The sequence below is a fragment of the Lactuca serriola genome, chromosome 1, assembly GCF_051521515.1.
Source record: "Lactuca serriola cultivar US96UC23 chromosome 1, Lser_US96UC23_V15, whole genome shotgun sequence".
NCBI classification, from domain to species: Eukaryota; Viridiplantae; Streptophyta; class Magnoliopsida; order Asterales; family Asteraceae; genus Lactuca; species Lactuca serriola.
In genome coordinates, this window is record NC_136408.1 from 72,551,755 (window position 1) to 72,574,379 (window position 22,625).

General features: G+C 34.1%; 1 protein-coding gene and 1 long non-coding RNA gene across 2 annotated transcripts; both read right to left on the reverse strand.

Moving 5' to 3' along the window:
* Positions 1-3,190: 3,190 nt before the first annotated feature.
* On the reverse strand, positions 3,191-6,593 carry LOC145092141 (uncharacterized). Its single transcript, XR_013702434.1, has 3 exons — positions 6,481-6,593; positions 4,801-4,837; positions 3,191-4,693 (listed from the first exon to the last, which is right to left on the reverse strand). It is a non-coding gene; the product is annotated as an uncharacterized LOC145092141 (long non-coding RNA).
* A 1,379-nt stretch (positions 6,594-7,972) lies between these two features.
* LOC145092145 (secoisolariciresinol dehydrogenase-like) lies at positions 7,973-10,170 on the reverse strand. The gene is made up of 2 exons (XM_079030057.1): positions 10,036-10,170; positions 7,973-8,877 (listed from the first exon to the last, which is right to left on the reverse strand). The coding sequence occupies exons 1-2, from the start codon at positions 10,059-10,061 to the stop codon at positions 8,085-8,087; spliced, it is 819 nt and encodes a 272-aa protein (XP_078886183.1). The 5' UTR covers positions 10,062-10,170; the 3' UTR covers positions 7,973-8,084.
* Positions 10,171-22,625: the final 12,455 nt, after the last annotated feature.

The window sequence follows — 22,625 nt, forward strand, 5'->3', positions numbered from 1 at the left end:
ACGGGTACGAGTTTCGGATTCCCTATTGGGTATGAGGGGGTTTTTGTCATCCCTAATCATGTTGTTTATTTGATTTTTTTTTTTTTTTATGTTTTTTATTCACTCATTCTTCTATTCGGTTTGTTGTTGTTGAACATAATTTATTTATACACCGATTCGAAAGGCATATGTAGCTTCAACATCTTATGCTCATGAGGCATGTACAAACTTCTTTATAACATTTGACATCTTCTTAGTACTCAAGCTCATGGGAAGAACTTGAGGAGATTGAAAACTGTTTTAATTTAGTGTTGCTTTTCGGTTAGTTAGAAGACATTTTGAGAGTGAATAAGAAGGTGAAGGTTTTTGAGTAAATTATGAGAAGCAATGACATATCATAATTTTTGTATATATTATTAGGTTAGCATTATCAAGTTAGGTAAACTTGGGTGAAATCATAAAAACTTGGACTGATCAATGTGTATTTAGTGTGAATCCATTAAAATCATAAAAAAATATGAATTGGGTGGGTGTCATAATACTTTATGAATTTTGGAAGTTTTTTTTTTTATTTTTTTTATTATAAAAATAAGGTAATATAAATAAAAAGCTTTACATAAATAAGATAGTTAAGTAAATGATTTGCAAAAGTACGACCACAATGTCACGGTGACCAAGAGAAGACGCACCACGAGGCTCTGATACCAATGGTAAGTTTTTATAAAATCAATACACACGATCAAGACATCGAAAAAAAAAACGAAATACATATATGTAAAGGGGTGAGCATTTGGAACGGTAGGCCGGACCGGACCGGACCGTTTTTTTGGATCCCCAGGCCGGTTCTCGGTTCTAGGAATCCATCAAAACCGGTCCAGGTTTTACCGGGTTTAGAACCGATTAGACCCGATTTAATTTTTTTTTTTTGTAATTTGTGATTTTTTTAAAACAACCATAACTCATTTGTTTTAAATCAGATTAACATGCGGTTTTTTTCAACGTTTAATTTACAGCTTGTAGATGAATTTAGACTATAATTTTGTTGATTTTGGTATTATATTCAATGAGTTACAGTCTTTCAAAGTTGAGTTATCAAAACTAAAAATTTTTAGCTTTTCAGCAACATTTTTAAACTTTGTAATCTGTGAAAAATTTTAAACAACCATAACTCATTCGTTTTAGGTCGGTTTGACACGCGGTTTTTTTCAACGTTTAATCTACAGTTTGTAAATGAATTTAGACTATAATTTTGTTGATTTTGGTATTATATTAAATGAGTTACAGTCTTTCAAAATTAAGCTATCAAAGCTGAAAATTTTCAGTTTTTCAGCAAGATTTTTAAAATTTTGTAATCTGTGAAAATTTTTAAACAATCATAACTCATAAGTTTTAAGTCAGATTGACCTGCGGTTTTTTCCAACATTTATTTTACAATTTTAGATGAATTTAAACTATAATTTTGTTGATTTTGGTATTATATTTAGTGAGTTACAATCTTTCAAAGTTAAGCTATCAAAGCTGAAAAATTTAGACTATAATTATGAATTTTATGTATCTTTGAAAGATAAATCATATGAAAGGGATCATGGTGAACTAGATTTATATGTTAGTTGCTTTTATTTGGAAAATTAATTTTGCAAGTTATAATATTCTAACATCAAGGTAGATTAGTTATACATGAAACGAAAACGTAATCATTTTTACAAGTTGTATCGTATCAAACCCAATAACATATTCGTTTTAGCGAGTTGTATCAAACCCAAAAACTTATTTTAACGACTTGTACTCTATGCAATTAAAGTTGTACCGGTCCAAACGGGTCTAAAAACCGGAAAACCTGGACCTGGACCTGGACCATGACCCGGACACGGACACGACTCATCCGGTCCGGTCCACGGTCCACAATATTCTCCATAACCGGTCCGGTCCGGTCCAAATGCTCACCCATATATATGTACATGCTCCATAAGATTTAGGTTTTGCTAATTTGAACAACCTACTTACCAAACTGTAAATCTACTAAAGAAATACAAAATTACTAACCTCTTGTGTGGCTCGATCTTGATCTTCTTGACTATTCTTGAACCTTCTTGATCCAACCTTGTTGTTTGGATGAGAGAAAACAAATTAATTCAAAATAACCATAAAATGACATTTGATAAATTGAATGAGAGCGTGACATGTGGCAAAAAAACCTTCATTTATTAGAGTAGATAATTATATCAATTCATACAAAAAAATATATGTTATAAATAGAATCTCTTCATTACTAAAGGAAACATTTTTTGACTTTGATGTTGTCCAAAATGATGTTGTCTGAAATGAAAGTGAGTTCTAAATGACGGCCGAAATAAAAGTAAGTTCGAAATGTTATGTATAGAAGACCGTATTATCGGATCTATCATTTTACCTGCTTACCCATTTTAGAATTCATGTCCGGAATGGACACTGCAAACCAAATGTTCATTTTTAAAAATCAAATATTTAATTATTAGTTTCCCAGTTTTTTTAAGCTACGATATAAGAGCATCTCTATCGGTGCAAGGGATGAGATATTGCAAATGAATGCCAACTCATCATTAATTTATTAGTTTTTGGAAAGAGAAATTAAATGGAAAGAGAAATCAATTTTTGGAAAGAGAAATTAATGAGAAATAAAGTTTTTTATTAAAATATTGGTCTAATTAATGTTTGAAAGCCTTGCAAACTGTGAAAGACAAAGTACATATGACATATGCTTTTTGTGATGTGACATTGCAAATTAGTTTTGCAATAGCCACTGTGGATGGTCTAAGACCTTCCACATCGAGGAATTGCAAATATAATTGCAAGACCATCTCATCAATTTGAATTGCCACATATGCTTCGGTCTTTCACCATTTGAAATGCTTGCAAGTTGTTTTTTATTATTTTATTAATCAAATGACATTAATTAAATATCAAAACCAATTATATATATACCTCCTTTCTCAATTACAAATGAATTTGGAACGAATATGATGATGCCGATGATCAATTTTCTAATATTTGGATTTTGATGCTTTATAATGTTAAACATTTTTATTTAATTTATAGATAACTATATTTATGCTATATTTTATCTTTTATTATTAACTAGTGGGTGATCCCGTGGTGAACCACAGGTCACCATTTTAATTTGGTTTTTTACCATCAGTTATCAAAGTGGATAAATTTAATGACAATTACTGCATAGTGTACATTTAAAAGTCAAATAAATGACTTTCCATAAATGGGAATAAAGGCAAATCACTTGTCTACATAAAAAGGATTGCATAAGTAACAACTCAAATAAACAGTTCATTTGCATTATAGAACATCACCTTTTACATCAACGCTATAAATAGAAAAAATGAAAACCAAACATATGCAGAACATGTTTCAAGCAATGATTGAGCATCTCAAACAGATGGGCGACGTTATGGAGGCAGTCCAGGCAAATCTTGAGGAAGGATATGTCATAAAAATGATTTCCTTTAAACTATCTACACAAGGCCGACATATATGAATTATGTAATCTCAAATTGAAAAGGTGAAGATGTGTCCATGTAGGATAATGTTACATTTATGCAATTGTGTATCCTCAGGAGGATCACCACGTTGAAGTAGATGATGGAGACTCAACATGACAACTGACTTAACTTTCTTCTATCATTTGTTCACTTGTATGAATATATCAGTCCCTTTTGACGGCTATAACGGTTTTAATAAAAATTACAGCAAAAACCTTATGTAAAACTAAGGGTGTCAATTTATGACACGACACAAAAAAATACATGAAACGAAACGAAATCGGGAAGAAATCAAAATTTGAATTCGTGTTCGTGTCGTTTGCGTGTCAAGATTAAAAAACACGATGTCGTGTCGTGTCGTGTTCGTGTTCATAAATCGACACGAAAATGACACGATTAAGCATGTGGTTGTCGTGTTTTTCGTGTTTGTCGTTTTTGTCGTGTTATATATCTTTAAGTATGAATGATATACACTAATAGTTATGTCGTGTTGTCGTGTTTTAATTGGTTCGTTTTCGTGTTAATGAAAAAAAAACACGACATCGTGTCGTGTCGTGTTCGTGTCATACAAAACCTTGTCGTGTCAGACAAAAACACGACACGACTGCCCGATTTGACAGCCCTATGTAAAACTCAATGAAAATGTTCTTTCAGGTAAAACTTGGCAACCAAAGGAAAAAAATAACAACATACTTTTTTTTGATATATTTTATCCGTCAAGATGTTGATACAACATTATGTAATTAATATAAACTGGTGAAAGCGAGAAATAGACTTTTAAAAATAAACATAAAATGCGTATTATGAAAGTCAACAAAGTTTGATGCTAAACGTTTTTTCTGTAGCTGACTCATAATTATGACATTAAACAGTAACGGAAATGACATTGAAAATTACAATGTTAAACTCAAAATTATAAGGAAAATTAGAATTTATGAGATGCTTACCTCTAAGCTCAGGAGATTCCAAGAGCGATTTAAATATGAAGCTCCCTAGATAAAGGCATATATTTCATGCATTCCTTCGGTCTTCACTTGTGTGAAAAAAAATACCCAATCTACTGTTGTACTTCAATTTTTTTTTTTTTTTAAATATGCATTGCGATTAAAAATGTAGAAAATTATGCCAATAAAAATGCTACCTTATGGGCTCTAATAAAGGGGCTGTAGATGAATAATGTGTATCTGAAACACAAAATTTTTATTCAAAATTATATTAAAAAAGAAGATAACATATATAAATTGTAAAATTCAAAAAATTATGATTAAACGCATTAATTAATAAGTCTCACCAGTCATTTGATTCTCTGTCTAACAACTCCAACATGTCTACAAACAAAAAAATATATCAATAATATATTAGAAAAAGTTCTTTAACAATGATGGGTTAATGACTTTCACTAAGGTTTTTGCAAACAATAATCAAGATCCAAAATAAATTAAAGGTCACAAGCCAGAAAGTTTTCTTAATACCACAATTACTTAATCTTCAAGTAAACAGAAAGACATACACATCACATATGCACATTCGTGTTGAAATACCATAATACCCCTTCATATCATGTGTGGTAGAACCGTAGAAGTGAATGCGTAGCAACTTATTGGGAGAAATATAGAATTATAGGGCTTGTGCATCCTTCATAAACTGTAAGACCCCTAAAATTAGGACCAAATTAAGGGGAAAAAGTTTAAAGATTATGAAATCTATGAAATTAGGAAGCACAAGTGATAGAAATCAATATATTAAGGATCAATACTAAAAATGATTCATTTTTAAGTAAGAACAAAATCAGAAAGCTGAAGATAATGAAAAATTAAGTAATAGTTTTTCTGGTTATCTAACCCCAAAAAGATAATGAAAACTGAAGAAAGAAAACTTATTTCTGAAAGGTCTGTAAAATGCAAAACAGCTACGTTCATGTAGGTTCAGATTTGGAACCTTCCAAAATTCCAACCAGTTCCTAAAGGTCTTGCTTTTAGATTGTCAGTTCTTCACAGACTTAGGGTTTGTTCCTGATTCGAGGTGAATTTTATGGAGGACCATTGCTGCATCTCAGAACAGACTTGCTACCCTGTATATAAGATGAACCAAAGAACGCTCCAAGACAATCCAACCTTCTAACATACTATGTATACAATTTAACCTGATTACGTTGCAACTTCAAATCAACCAATCAATCATTTTATGCAATTTTGTGAATCGGATTAGGCATTATACTTTAAAATATCTAACTTTTTTAATAAGTTATTCTAGAGATTGGATACAGTTAAAGTTAAATATGGTCATTCCACTTTTTCTTAGATATGGCATCAAGAAGTTTACCAAATGCGTATTTCTGATTTCTAATTAAAGATTTTACAAAGTAATACACAGGGGATGAGGGAAATGGCTTTGAAAGATTTTGGGAATCAAGGTAACACAGAAAAAATTGCATCAACATTTCCCCTCATAACAAGAGTAAAAATCATGTTGGTAAGAAAGTTATTTACAAACAACAGGGTTTCACACACGGACATGCTTGATTTATTTATCTTTCTTTACAACACAAATATTTGTGAGAATCAATTGACTTTCTCCTGTAGGGTTGTCAAGGTTATATATGAGTAACAATATTCTTCTAACGGACACAAGAAACCTAAAATTCTAGACTCGGAAATCTGATCCAAGAACACACAGATTAGTAATGGAATTAACCTTATGTTCATGTTAAAGTGTTTTTGTTGCTAATACAAATCGACATGGAAATATTAATTTGCCACAATTATCCAAGAAAAAAGTTAAAAAAAACCTCATGAAACAGGTAAATCATATAGGGTAGTACCTACTTTAAATCAAGAGTAACATGTATAGAATATCAATTAGAGCAACAACTAAATCTAAAATATGAAGAAAAAGAGTCAAATCGTCGATCGTCAAACCCAAAAAGTCAAAGACGAAAATCATAATAAAATTGAAACAACCAACAACATACCGAAATTCCCAAACAACAACAGGGTACATGTAGCTTTGGTGGCGACAATAGAGTGCAGAAGGTTTTCGGTGAGAGAAATCAAACGAAGACAGTCGGAGACGAATGAAGAAGAAAGGGGTGGAGGAATTTATAAACTGATGTCGATGTTTTTATAGAGTACGAAATTAAAATGTTCAAATCATAGAAGGACGAAACAGTTATTATGTTCAAAATGATGTGGTGAAAGTCTGAAACGTTGGAAGTTTACTGTTCCCAGACGTGTTGGGTTTTAATATATGTATATAATAATAATATTTATGATATTTTTAAATAAAATATAAAATGGTTGGTGAAGTGGATGTGGAAACCACTTTTGAAAGATAAATGATATTGTATTGATGCAGACATAATTCCAATAATTCCAAAGTTGTGACATGTTTGAATGACTAATTATCATTGCACGTGTGTATGACCTAATATACTTTTATTGTATCTTTCGTCCCTGGGTTACATTAGATAATCGTTATACCCTTATCCAAAGTTTTCTTATATCAACTTTTCATAATTATATTTTCATTAATTAATACTGAAAGAATAATCTAATCTAAAAGTCCCATGCAATAAGAGATGTCCGGCTACAATTAAATTAGATCAATTTTAAGAGTAGTCTACATATTTTCTTTTTCTTTTTCCGTACTTGTATATAACAAATGTCCTCTTAATTTTAATCAATGTATAAATAATGTATAAATAAAGAGAAATCAAATATCCTTCTATTTTTTTATTACAATCTTCCTACATATTTAAAATAGTAATATTTATCATATTTGATAAATTTAATAAATTTTTATTAAATTTATATTCATCTAAAAATCTAAAAACGATAAAAAGATATATAAAAAGAAAAAATAGAAGAATATTCAAATTTCCATAGCCAAATGCAAGACACCTCTTAAATGAAAAACTACTCTTAATCATGATGTCTTTAAATAGCTACGAAAACCAAAAAAAAAACCGAGCCTTTTAGGCCTAGGGATGACGAATTGACCATGACCAAGCAAAACTGCAAAAGCCCGTGAGCTTGTGAACATTAGCAGCCTTGTTTTCCAGTTAAAAACGCTACAGGCCGAACATGGCTTCAGGCGGGCTGTGTTTACTGGGCATTGACCAAATTAAAGCCGATATTTTTAGTGTGTGAATGTATTGGAAGAAAAGTAGAAAACTATTGGTCCATCAACCATCATTTTTAACATAAAACTTGTATTAACATCAAACAAAATGTCCAGACCAAGAACACATTATAAAAACTTGAATAATTTATCAATTTTAAACCCCTAAACGTTGCCAACATTGGTCTCCAATCACTAAATCGAAGTCAACTTGGTTTTAAATCTTAACACAATGTACGTTTATCATGACCTATGTATCTTACAGCAATGACATAATAGGCCCTCGTACGTATTTTCAAACTTTTGTAAAATTTTGGTCTCTCTCACTCGAGTGCAATCAAGCATGGAACGCTACTTCAATGTTCGTTTTTTCAAATGATTATTTATTACAATCTCAAGATCATACACCTTATATGCTTGTCAAGCTTAAAAAAAATAAGTATGAAATATCCCAACTTAAGAATTCTCTGGATACTGAAACATGTTGAATGATGGATTAACAATAGTAAATCCACCATCAATAAACAAATTCTGTCCGCTAATGTACTTAGCCTCATCACTCGCCAAAAAAAGGGCAGCTTTAGCAACATCATCGGTGACACATGTCACACCCTTAAGGTTCGCAAGTGAGTTTACCAGGTTCTCGAAAGCATCCCCTTCAAGCCCAACAAAACTTGTGGCTATTGGTGTAGCCATCGCATAAGGTGACACACAGTTAACTCGAATACCAAATTGTCCAAGCTCTACTGCCACATTTTTCGTCAAACCTACTACAGCATGCTTCGCACAACAGTAAGCATGTGAGGCCACACCACCGATATTCGAAGCAACACTACCTGTTGATATTATTGAGCCAGATCTTGCTGGAACCATAACCCTAGCTGCATGTTTCATCCCTAGAAAGACGCCTGTGATGTTGACACTAAGGACACGTTCAAACTCTGTTTTTTCGTTGTCAATGATCCGGTCCTTGCTAGGATCAAGTGTTGCTGCATTATTGAACATGATGTCAAGTTTCCCATAAGTTGCTACTGCAATATCTACCGCGTTTTTGACATCTTCTTCATTTGATACATCACAATGGACATATATCGAGGTTGATGAGCCTATGGCTTCACATACTGCTTGACCGAGTTGATCTTGGATGTCGGCAATGACGATTTTTGCACCATGTTCTGCAAAGAGCTTTGCAGTACATTCCCCAACACCACTTGCTGCTCCGGTTATCAATGCTACCTTTCCTTCTAACCTGCACAAAAAGAATCGAAAATATGCATATATTGAACCTGTTTACGGAGCCGTTGCTCTCTCTTCCTCTTGAACGTTGTTCATCGGCTATAAAAGCCTTTTTTTTTCAGCCTAGTTATTTTCTATATATAACACTCTCAAGTCTGAACCTCTTCACAAATCACTTTTACTTACACAATTAACTTTCTCCATTCTTAATCTATTTGATTCTAATCTTAACCTATTCTATTCCAACGGAATCTAACTCTGGTAAATTAAAAAATATGGGTAATTCAAATCAAACCATAGAAAAAGCGGTCCGAATTGTGAGTTTTAGAATTTATCATTTTATTTCGTTACCGTTTTACGATTTGACTAACGTATTAAAATTTTAGTTTTTTTTAATGTCAAATACAAATATATACTAAATTATTCCTAAATTATTTCACTTATGTCTACGACTTGACAATAGTTCTAACTAATTTTAAAAAGAAATGTATAACTTTTAAGATGGAAGGGTTACCTTATTTGTATTTAGGTTGATATGGATGTTTAGGTTGGGATGGATGAAAGTCAAAAGAGAAAAAAGAAATGTTATATACAACATTAGGGTTGGAAGGGCTGGCTCTCACCATCCTTAGAGTCAATTATTTTCAAGGTTTTGCTTGTAATTTAGACTTCTTAACTCATGATATTAGGCCGTCTCATATACATATAAGTACCATATCATATACACACAATTACAATAAATATAGTGAGATGTTATGTTACCAGGTCATCATCATCAAACAAACACCACATCTGATTGACATACCCACGAATACACATAATTTTTTTAATATAAAAAATTATATAACAAAAGATTTCTCATGTTTGGTCAAAGGTTAAATGCATGCAAAGGGGTCGTGATAGATCGTGATGAAGACAACGATAGACCACACCACAACCACCACAATGCACACGTGGTGGCGTGAACGATAGTGGTGGGTTGCCATAGTAGCAACGAAAGTGGTTGATTGTATGCCTCCAAAACGGTCTTATCATGAATTGTTTTTTCTGGAACCATATTTTAAAAAAAGAAGCTTCTTTACTTGAATACTTCACAAATAATTAACCTCTACTTAACAAGAGTATAAATATGAAAAAAATGAAAAGCTCGATATGACTAAGAAAATATAACCTTCTTGTAGGGGTTGTCATTAGCATTGGAAGAAGAAGCTCGAAGGAGTGTAATGTTGACGATTGGAATCCAAAGATCAACTCTTACATGGGAAGGATACGTAACATTTAAATGAACCAACCATTTTCTAGTGGTGGTCATTAGCTTTGGAAACACAATATGGACAAACAAGTGGCTACAAATGGATATAAAAAGAATAATCGTTCTATGCATGTCCTTGTTCAAGTGTTCTTAAGGCCAACGTACAAAATGACAAATAATAACGTATTATTGTATTGGTATTAAATGATTTATGAGTAAAAGTATATATAGGTTAAACTAATAACCTTTGTTTGTGTAAATACTATTTCTTCTGTTTTTTGTTCACAGTTCCCACAATCATCGATAACATATTCAAGTATGCTGATTACAGAAAAGAATAAGATATTGTTGTTTAGTAATGTTGTATAATGAGATCCCAAACTTGTATCGGTTTCCCTTGAATAATATATTCTTGATGCAAGCCTTTACCATTTTCCATTCCAATATCTATTGCTTCCAAAATCTTCTCAATTTGTTTCTCACCAAGCATATCTTTACACTTACAAGAGGCTCCAACAACATACGCTAACTTACAAATCATAGTGAAAAGCAAAGCAATGTCCACACACAACAAGAATTTCGGGCTATAGCGGCGACAATAGTCGCCGGTAAAGAATCAGTTAGTCGTCGCTAAAGACAATAGCGGGGACAAGTCGCCGGTAAAAAGTCGTCGTTACTGCTCTTTGATCAAATTGTCGCCGCTAAAGAGAAATGTAGCCGGTAATGCTTTGTGTCGCCGCTAATGACAAAGTCGTCGTTAATAATGCAGTCGACGGTAATAGTGTCACCGGTAATAACATTTTTAATTTTTAATTTTTTTAATCAACGATTTTGGGTATAAAAAACTGATACATAACAACGTTAAGAAAAGAAAAAAATTACATAACAACATCCGATTAAATACCAAATACTGTTATAATTAATTTCATACAAAAATAAAACAACCAAAAGTTTTACAATTCTAACAAGTAGTAAAGTAAGTTTTACAATTCTAACAAATAGCAAAACGTGACAACAAGTGTAACATACAAATAAAGCTCCTACCTATATACCATCATCTTCGTTCCCATCGTTTCCTCCTTGATTATTTTGTGATTGAAAAAACAAATAAAGCACATCCTTACATGTCGGGTCGTTGAGCATTGCACGAAGATTTTCCAACTACATAATAAATAATAACATATATAAATTTATAAGTTAAATTATCAAACATAAACACAAACTACCAAAGTACATTCCCTATTTCTTGCACTTAAATACAAGATATACTAAAAGTACATTGCTATATCTTGCACTTGGGACAAAAACACAATTACCAAATCAACATGCATTTTATGATGCCAAAGTACGTTATTATTTTTAACTAGAGACATAAAACCAAAGTACATTGCTATTTCCTGCACTTGGGACAAAAACCCAATTAACAAAGTTTTTAGCAAATAATCACCACAAACCAAAATTACCAAATCAACATGCATTTTATGATGCTGAAGTACATTGCTATTTTTAAACTAAAGACAAAAAACCAAAGTACATTGTTATTTCTTGTACTTGGGACAAAAGCACTATTAACAAATATTTTAGCAAATAATCACCACAAACCAAAATTACCTAATCAACATGCATTTTATGATGCCAAAGTACATTGCTATTTTTAAACTAGAGACAAAAAACCAAAGTATATTATTATTTCTTGCAATTGAGACATAAAATCCAATTAACAAAGCTTTTTATCAAATAATCATCACAAACCAAAAATTACCAAATCAACAAGCATTTTATGATGCCGAAGTACATTGCTATTTTTAAAATAGAGACAAAAACCCAAAGTACATTGTTATTTCTTGCATTTGGGACAAAATCACAATGAACAAAGCTTTTAGAAATAATCACCACAAACCAAAATTACCAAATCAACATGCATTTTATGATGCCGAAGTACATCGCTATTTTTAAACTAGAGACAAAAAACTAAAGTACATTGCTATTTCTTGCATTTGGGACAAAAGCACAATTAACAAAGCTTTTAGCAAATAATCACCAAAAACCAAAATTACCAAATCAACATGCATTTTATGATGCCAAAGTACATTGCAATTTTTAAACTAGAAACAAAAAACCACAGTACATTGTTATTTCTTGCACTTGGGATAAAAACACAATTAGCAAATCAACATGTATTTATTGATACCAATTATCAAAGCTTTTAGAAGATAACCACCACAAACAAAAATGACCAAATCAACATGCATTTATTGATATTAAATAATCTTGTTTTACATGTGATGACTATGATTGTTGTGGTTGTGGTTGTGATGGCTGTGAAATCGGCGGGATAGTAGAAGGTTTCCGGTCGATGCCTTTGATATGGTCATGTCGTTCTCCTAATACCTTCTCGGAAGCAGCTCCTTCTTGAGCGGGTGTTAACTCTCTTTCACTTTCTATCCCTTACGTTTTTTCTAAGAGCTCTTCCATTAACTAATTTTGTATTTCCCAAAAGTGATTAACAATTAAGTATAAATAAACACTTAATTATATGATAAAATTATAATTAAATAGTTACGTATTGTTGTTCTGCCTTGACAGTAACAAATTGACCATCCCTATCGGTATGAGCCTTGCGAAACGTTTCCACTCTCTTAAGGTTCTGTTTAATATTAAAAATTAGATTATATTTTAAATAAATAATTACATGTATCGTATGTTACCTTCTTATAGCAAGTACTGCTATACGAGCTCGACCTCCCACGATTCACGGTCGTTTGCATTTCTCGGACTTTTTTGTTCCTTGTTGAAACAATTTTGTGTTCGTCCGTTTGGAAATACTCAATTGTTTTCTTCCAATTATCAACATCCATACAATCTGGAGGGTTGGCTATTGTTCTCGGGATATCATGATACCCTCCAACTTGCATAAAATATTCTTTTGCATCAGCTTTACGCTCTCGATAACCTTTTAACAAAGCTGCTTGAAAACTCTATGTCAACAGATGAGCTTCTAGATCCTGGTACATTTGATCCAAATCAAACTTTGTCTACAAAAATAAAAGAAGTTAACCAAGTAAAAACCAATCATATTTAACCATATAAATTTTTTTTTTATATAAATAATTTACCCCTAAATGTTGTATGAATGTATCCTTTATTGCAGGGGAAACCTTTTTCCAAGTCCATTTATTAAAAGGGACCATCTGCTAAATTATTTTTCCAACTTCTCATGAAAACATGTCTTTCGGCTCTCCTACGGGATTATACTCATATCCCTATCATAATCCATTTGAATCGGTTTGCCCTTATTCTGTAAGAGGGCTCTTTCAAGCTTAATATTTTTGGTTTTGCCTCGGACTTTCCTAGGTTGCTCAACTACAAATATAATTAAAATTTATTAGACACAATATTTAATTTATAATAACTGAATAAAAATAGTAAATAAAAATTCATAATAAGACTTACTGTCTTGCTAATGATGACCAACACCTCTACCACCTGAGAAAGGTGGGTCCTCAGCTCCATCATGCCCGTGTCCACGACCCATAACAGCAGCCATGGTGTACACAAACAAAATCCATATCGACATCATTTCCTGAAAGATTATAAGATATACTGATAAATTTTTTATTACAAATACACATTACATAGGAATAAACATTTCTATTTAAACTAGTAATCCAAATAAAGTTCATATTACCAATACGCATTACATAAGAACTATTCTAATTAGAATCTTCCTCATATCCTTCAGTGTCTTCTTCGGTATCATAATTAGATTCGGAGGATAAATCAATTCTAACTTGCACAAGATTGCAATAATGTCTACTTTTTCTTTCCTCATATCCTCCACCTTCAATGTTCTGGAACAAAGTTGCTTGAAAAACGTATAAAGGTCTACAATAGGTGTATAAGTGTCTTTGTCTAACAACCCTTTAACTCTAATCGTAATCAAACATTGCATAAGAATGTGACGGTCATCCGCTTTCAACCCAATAATGTTAGTATTGGTATCATTTTCTTTCTTACTGATTTTAGAACCAAACCCATCCGGTAGTTTTACATCTTTTATAAATTGACAAAAGAGTTGTCGACTAGATTTTGTGAGAGAGTATCTTGCATGGGGTCTATGAAACTTGTCACCATTTTTTACAACCGTTCATTTCTCCGAGTGTTTAGAATTCTCAAGTCCTCTCGTGCATTTAATGTGTCTTTACTTTTATCATTCATTAGAAGAGTACCTAACAAACTCTCATCCACATTTTTCTCGACATGCATGAAATATATGTTGTGTTTCAGCTGTAGATAAGACCAATACTCGAGTTCGAAGAAAATGCTTCGTTTCAAATAGTTCAACTCGTGATTTTACCGCTTTGGCTCCCCACCTCCATGCTCAGGATGTTTACTTGGTTTACGAGATAGTAGACGACCTAGTTGCTCTTGTATGTCGTCATTGCTAAAGTGTCTCAGAGCGGGTCTTGTCTCTTCCATCCCATTAAAGTCTAACCTCTTTCTTAACGGATCATTAGATCTAGGAAACCACGATGAACAATATATATGAATTTATTTGTTGCACGGTACGAAGGAGCGTCTTCATTGCAAATAGCACATACTCTATACCCTTGCCCACTCCAACCTGATAGACTACTATGAGCTGGCAAGTCGTTTATTGTCCACAACAACATAGCTCTCATCGTGAAGAATGTGTTTGTCGCCACATCTTTATTACGTACACCTGAGTTCCACAAATGTTTAAGCTCTTCCACCAACGGCCTAAGGAAAACATCCATATCCTTACCAGGAGCTTTCAGGCCGGGAATCAACAAAGTCAAGATGAATGATGACTTTTTCATACAAAGCCAAGGTGGTAGATTATATGTGGTGAGTATGACCGGACATGTGCTATGTGGATCATACATGTTTCTAAATGGATTAAAACCGTCAGCTGAAAGACATAGGCGTATGTTATGGGGTTCACTCAAGAAGTCGGAGTATTTTTTTTTTATCAAAATCTTGACAATGTTCCCCATCAATAGAATGGCGCATCACACCATCTTTTGAACGTCTGGTACTATGCCAAATAATATTTTTGGAACTGTGCCTCAAACAATATAAACATCGTAGTCTAGGGGTTACAGGAAAGTACCGTAACACCTTATGAGCTACTTTCTTACCCTTGGTGTTTTTATCGATCCATCGGCTCTCTTTACAAACAGGACAAACTTGCAATGAATCATGTTCTTTCCAAAAGAGGAAACAATCGTTTCTGCACACATATATCAACTCATATCCCAAACCAATAGACTTCAGTTTTTCTTTTTGGCTAGATAATGTGAAAGGGGAACCTTGTTGCCTTCGGGAAATGTTGATTGCAACAACTCAAGGAGTTGATCAAATGAACTATCAGTCCATTTGTTGTTCACCTTGATATGCATTAACTTTGCTAGAAACTCAAGGGAAGAAAAAGTGCAACCATGATACGATTTAGTTTCCACTTCTTCTAACAACTTTGCAAAATCATCATCACACGGCTACCCCTTGTATTCGAGGTTCCTTCATCGAGGTTGGTATCATTTTCTCTCGAATCCCACATCACATCATCGATTAAATCGGCCATTTCGTTACTTGGCAAGATGACTGGAGCAATTTAAGATTCACCATGATAGATCCAAGTTGTGTATGACTTACTGAAACCATTTATAAATATATGGCGTTCCACATCAATCGGGTACTTGAAGTAACAGTTATCACATTTTTGACATGAACATCTGATTTTACCATTACTATCAAGGTGTGACTTGGACTTCTTGATAAAAGCTTTTGAGTCCTGCTTGGAACTCGGGATAGTTTCGATGTGGATTATTCATCCAACTTTTATCAATAGACATGATGTTGTTGAAACATAGTTTCGGGTTTAGAGTGTAGTCTACGGATTTAGCATTGTTTTTTACAATTCACATTGTTTTTTTTTACAAAAAATTAACATGCTACTTTATTTGTAACATTATACTTTTATAGCATCAATTATTGTACCTTTTTATATATTTTTTTTATTTAAAACATTTTTTCTCAATTATAGCATTGTACTTTAAACAATTATATTATGTTGTTGTTTTCTATTGTAGTGGTTTACTCTATGTTTTCGAAGACATGCATTGTGACATCCCCATTTTTACGGTTAGAAAAGACCGATTTTGTTTATGCTTTATAAAAATCAAAGTATCTCTTTTAAAAAAAAGTTTGCGGAATTTGTTCCCAGTAAAACATGATAAATACGTTATCAAAGCATTTCCAAAGAAAAGTATGTTTATTCATTTTAAAACATTTGGGATGTCATTGTCAATACAGAAACATAATCATAAACAAAACTTACATTCATTATCACTAGTGATTTACATCTCCTTAATCTCTCAGTGTAATGTGACATCATAACAACACCTGTGATATAAATAAACTGAGTGGGTCAGGTTGGGAAACCTGGTGAGTACATAGGGTTTTCAACCCACAATAAAATAATTATTATGTTTAAACATCAAATAATCAACCCAATTACCCATCCTCGTTATCTTCTTTACTCTTAAGGATCTACCCTAAGAATCATCTATTCCTTGTTCATTCATTACTAAGGATCATCCTAAGGAATCAACATGAAGCCCATCGTTGCCACGGTTTACACAACGGACACTAAGTCTGCATAGTCGTCAGGGTTTAGGCATCAATTCTGCATGATCACCAAGGTTTAGGCATCAAGTCTGCATGATCACCAGGGTTTAGGCATCAAGTCTGCATGATCGCCAGAATTTAGTCACCAAGGTTTAGAGTACACCGGGTGAACACATCGTTCACAATGCCTACAGGTTGCGAGCCTGCTAGTGTTCCACTGGACTGTCTAGAATAGTCCGTGGTTGTCATCCATACTCTGCTGAATGACGGAGCCATCGTTTGGGAAAAAGGCTTCTCACATCGTCAACCTCTCACCCTCACCTCGTGGTCTATAACACCTCTCAACTCATCATTCAACTCATATTCCATCTATTACATATACCCATGTTTTACCCCAACATTATCGTAGATATAAAATACATATACGATTTAAATCATTTAAAATATGTATAAAATCGTTCATCCAACATAGACAACAAGTATTCAGATAATATGCACACATAACACGTATATTGTCACACCCCAAAACCAAGAACGACAGAAACGTTTTGGGGCAGAGGACGTCATGTACAGTATCATAACAATGAAAAGTAGTAAACAAGCAACAACATCATCCATTGCATTAATAATATAATTATTATACAAGTGTTCTGTCAAATTTTGATAAACACTAAAGCATAAATCAAAATGAAAGATGAGTCTTGAACAAGCTCCATCTTCCTTTCTCCTTGCATCGGTACCTGTCTATGATGACCTGAGGATACAAGTAATTTTGAAAGCGAGTATCAGCTTTAAAGCTGGTGGGATCATAAGTATTTTAGTGGCTTAATTTGTATGTAAGAATTTGTAAGTTTATGAATTGTAAGTGTGGAAAATGTAAATGAACTGTAAGTATGGAAAATGTAAATGAACTGTAAATATAAAAATGTTTGTAAAACAACTGTAAACGTTTGAAAACTCTAGAAATCCCTATGATTCCTACTATTATATAAGGGTGTCTTCTACCAAGACCTAACTGTTCTCAATGTAGCCTTCTACCAAGACTTAACTGTTCTAACAGTTCGTGTTATGTAAAAGTGTGTAATTTTCCCAAGTGTAACTATTATTAACAAAATATAGTTTTTACATTTATAGTTTAAGTGAAAAGATCACTAAATATATGTACAGGGAAAATTAATGTAGTACTAAAACGTAGCGCTATAAGAACTATTACTGTACAAATTACCTTAAACCGGATTTATATTAAGGCATCATGTGATAAATTGCACCATACTATAGACTGGTAACAACGACAAGGTATAGTCGTAAAAAGGTATGACGTTTGGCACCTGCAGACCTGCAGGTCCCGCTGTAGCTAGCAGCAAGGTGTAGGATAGTCAATCCAGTATAGATCTATACGCAAACTCACGCTCTCCCTTCAAGAGACTCTGGCTACAACTCGGGCCATGACATTTAAGGCATGCTCCGATACACATCACAATAATTAACGTATTTATATCTATGTAATGTAATGAACTGTTCTAGCTGTAATGTACGTGCTCTCTACCTAGCAAGTATAGTAATGTAATCGTTCTAATATCGTTGTATATGTTCTATTCCTAGTATCGTAGTATATGTAATGTACTGTAATGTTCTAGAAAGTATTGACTCATGAAAGAACTGACTCATTGTATGATATCGCGTTCTAGTAATTGTTCTAGTGTCTTCCTAAACTACCCATATGGTAGTTTACTAGTAATCTAACTGAGACGTATGAACATGGATATATACCCTTGCTACTCAAGGGCATGGGATGAACTGGAAGGACCTTTTATGACTATATATGTACACATGATATATAACTAATATTTAAACGACCTTCGGACGAGTACCCGACATCCCACTAGACCACATCCGAATCAAGAAAAAGGAAATAGGGTGGATAGCCTTCCTAAGTCTTTTAAACATTTCTTATATAACTATACATATAGAGGCATGCAATTTATAATATAAAAGCATAAAATAAGATTTGTAAAACCTTTGAACATAAATATTTTCTAAGAAAAGATCGACTTGATGTCGATCTATAAAATGGTTTCGAAGGCATAGGTTTGATAAAACAATTTAGTATAAAGAACATTTGTTTGAAACACAATTGTAAATAAGTTTGAAATGTAACATACAAAATAAAATGTACAGTGTAACAAGGAGTTTAAAACATATAAAATGTTTATAAAAATCATTTGAAGGAAACTGTTTGGTAAAACGGCTAATGTGTAGTAAATCATTTGAATGCTGCATATTAATCACATGTGATTGATATAATAACTAGCATAATTCTACTTGTATCCCCCCCCATAAAACATTTAAAAATAGTTTAAAACATTATTTAAGGGGTATGAACTCACCTGCAGTAAGTGACTGGAATTGAACGGGCTGTTATCGTAAGGAAGGATCGGACAAGTGCTTGGTGTCAAGTGGAGACTTTAGACACACACAATGATCCTAATTACATATGAAGACATATGTATATAAATAATTAGTGATTAAAACACTAATTATACAAGTATAAACATTTAAACGCGAGGAAAACACTTTTGGTCGAGTGCTAGGAGGCTAATGGGTTGCAACAAAGGAGTGCAAGGCCTCTAATGAGAGTTTAAGGTCTAATGACCATATGTTTTGGAGTTTACGGCCCAAGGGAGTAAACTCCTGGCCGTAAACTCTCAACCAAGTCTCTAAATGAAGCTTAGAATTATTACAACTCTAGTGGTGAATTGTTTCAAGGATAAATCAAGTGTTTGGGCTTCCTATTAACTCCTTTGAGAAGTTTACGGCCCTGGGACCATATTCCCTTGGAGTTTATGGCCGTAAACTCCCTTGGGAGGGTGTTTATGGTGTTTTCAAGTCTCAAACATTTCAAGGTTATGATCTATGTTGGGTTCTAGGCATAAGGAAGGAGTTAGGGTGTCATTTGACCCCTTTATAGGTGTTTACGGCCCAAGAACTTGTCTTGGCCGTAAACTCCTTAATACATGTGATTCCTTATGTTTTCTAGGCTATAAACACTTTAGAGTACTTGTCCTAATTTAAGCCTAAGCCTTAGGAAGTGTTTCAAATCATTTTGGCACCTAAATATGGAGTTCATGGCCCAAGAAGCTCCTTGGCCGTGAACTCACTTTCATCATTGTTTCTAATTGATTTTGGTGTCCTAAATATGAAATGAAGGCTTCTAGTTCGAGTTCTAAAGCTTTGAGGGTCATTGGAACCCTTTAGGACCTTAAAATGGAGTTTACTCCCCAAGAACGTTCTTGGGCGGTAAACTCCCGAGTCTCACAGATTTGATATGTAATTGGTGTTTCTAAACACAATCTAAGCTATATAACATAACTAGATCGAAGTACTCACAATTTGGGATAAAAATCCGAAGATCCGTGAGAGAGAATTTTGGCTTTTCTCTAATTGGAATTCAACTAATGAACTATTTGGTTCATTTTTCTATATATAGTCCTGGGATTTTTGGCAGAAAATATTTCTATTCCTGGAACGAACTCTAATGTCCTAGATTATTAGAATAACAGTGTTGCACAAAACCCTAGTGCACCCACTCTCCTAATATCTCCTTAAGTGTAATATCCTGAAAACTGCCAAACTTATACTCGAAATCTGAGTTTTCACTATAACTGTTCTACATCTATTGGCTTGATATGGTTTGTTCAGAATAGAAATTTCAGGTTGTCACATCATCCCCCTGTTGAAGGGAATTTCGTCCCGAAATTAGAATTTAGGCAAGGAAGTATGCACGAATGATCGAGTCGTGAGGAGGAAACTTCCTAATCGATTGGTTCTAGCGTACCTAAGTGAAATCGGGTTCTCGGTTGGCATTCCAACGAACCTTCACTAACTGGCGACGGCGTTGCTTCGTCCGCTTGACCTCTCGGTCGAGGGTCACTATGGTTCTAATACGAAGGCGAGGATCTTGACGAGTGGACTTACAAGAGTCCTGACGGAAAGGTATGGTTTCACGATCGAGACGCGAAGAGTAGGATGTACGTTACTGAGTTCATGGAGTAGGTCTAGTTTGTGCGAGGCACATGACCGATTCTGATAAGAAGCTCGGAGATCCTATCTATCTTGGATTTAGCTTTCCACGCTCTACGAGGCGTATTAAGCCGTTCCCGAGTGAGACTTCCTAAAGAATTTGGTCACTCACTTGGAATCTCCAAGGTTTCTTTTTCTTGTTTAACTTCCCAGACAAAGGCCACCCCTTGCTGGGTCAAAGTCGTACGGGTTTCTGTAGTTTGCGAGGAGTTCTGAATGAACTATGATAGTAGGTCGGTAAGACCTAGAATTTGGCGAAAGGCTGTCGGCGTCTCTGGTGTCGACAAATGCTCAACAGTTTTGACAAATTGAAAAGGTACTCAAAACTTCCCACATTACTAACAGTGTGTCATAGAAATTCGACTCTTCAATTTCAAAACTCGTGCCTAGAGAACTTCGCTAAAAGTTCCTCTGTAGGGAATGTTTCCATGGGTTTTCTTCTTACTACGAGGATAGATAAGTAAGTCATTACATGGAGAAATGACGAACTGATCTAGGTAAGAAAGACGTACCCTACTCGTTTAGCTCATGAAAGCTATGGGCGTATTGGTCCTATCCGAAGGGTATCACTACAGACTCGAAGTGTCCGCATCGAGTTCAGGAGATAGTCTTCCGGATATCTCTCTCTAACACTCGAACTGGTGATATTCGGATCTCAGATCCATTTCTGCAAGCAATTCTTTCCTTGCGTTTGCTCAACCATTTCATCTATACGAGTCAGAGATAACGATTTCTAACGAAAAATCTTGACGGAGTCCTCGATATCCGAGGTACATACTATGCGATCCGTCGATCCCTGGAAGAATATGACCGGGGTTCTCTAGGGTGAGAAACCTAGTCTTCTAATTCTATTTCTGTGTAGTTCACTAAGTTGTCCGGACTGTTCTTGTATCTCCGTAGGTGTTTAAACTATAGGGCGATCTGTTTACACGAGTCGTACTGGGTTCTAAGTTCTTTCACATGACGATGCGATCTCTCGTAGGCTTAGGCAGTTCTCCGCCCTGAAGTTCATATTAGAATTCATACCTGGTTTCACAATCACCTTTTCGTGTATACGAGTCGTATATAATTAAGATTGAAAAGGTAGTCGAATAACTGATTCTTCTTTAAGCTCACATCCCCTGGGGGGAAAAAGAAGCTAAAGTGGAATCATCAATTCTAAACCTGTAGAACCTTGATTATATATCACTCTTATGCATACATTCTTCAGTGATAGATCAATCGTATAAATCCTTGGATTGAACTTGACGTACTGCACGAGTGGTACTTCGGGGATTTCTTCGGTAAGAAAACAACTAAGAGGTACTCCTGGCATGAGTACTTCGGTGTTCTGATATGACGGCTTCGCTGGAAAAGTGATCTAGAAGAAAGAGATGTACGTCTGAAGCTGTTTTCGTGAAGAACAAATTGAATCGAGTCGTATGATAATGTCGGAATCATACTGAAACTTAAAGACATTAGATTTGAACATAAGACGTTTATAGACAAAACACAACCATGCAACCATGAACAGAGTTACAGTACTTCAGATTTACCACTAGACTAATGCTGCGAATAAGATATACTACAAAAGACAAGTATACGCAGCGCGAGAATCCCTATACAGACAAGATCTCGCAAAAGGTAAGACTCTAGTTGCACTAGTTCTGGATAGTTTATAAGTCTGTTACAACAAAACGCTTAAATTACATTAACGATGGTTCCGGAGTAGGCTCTCCTGCAGCTGTGATCCTGAGAATCCTCCCATCTGCGCCAGAGTTCTTTGCTATAGGGCAATC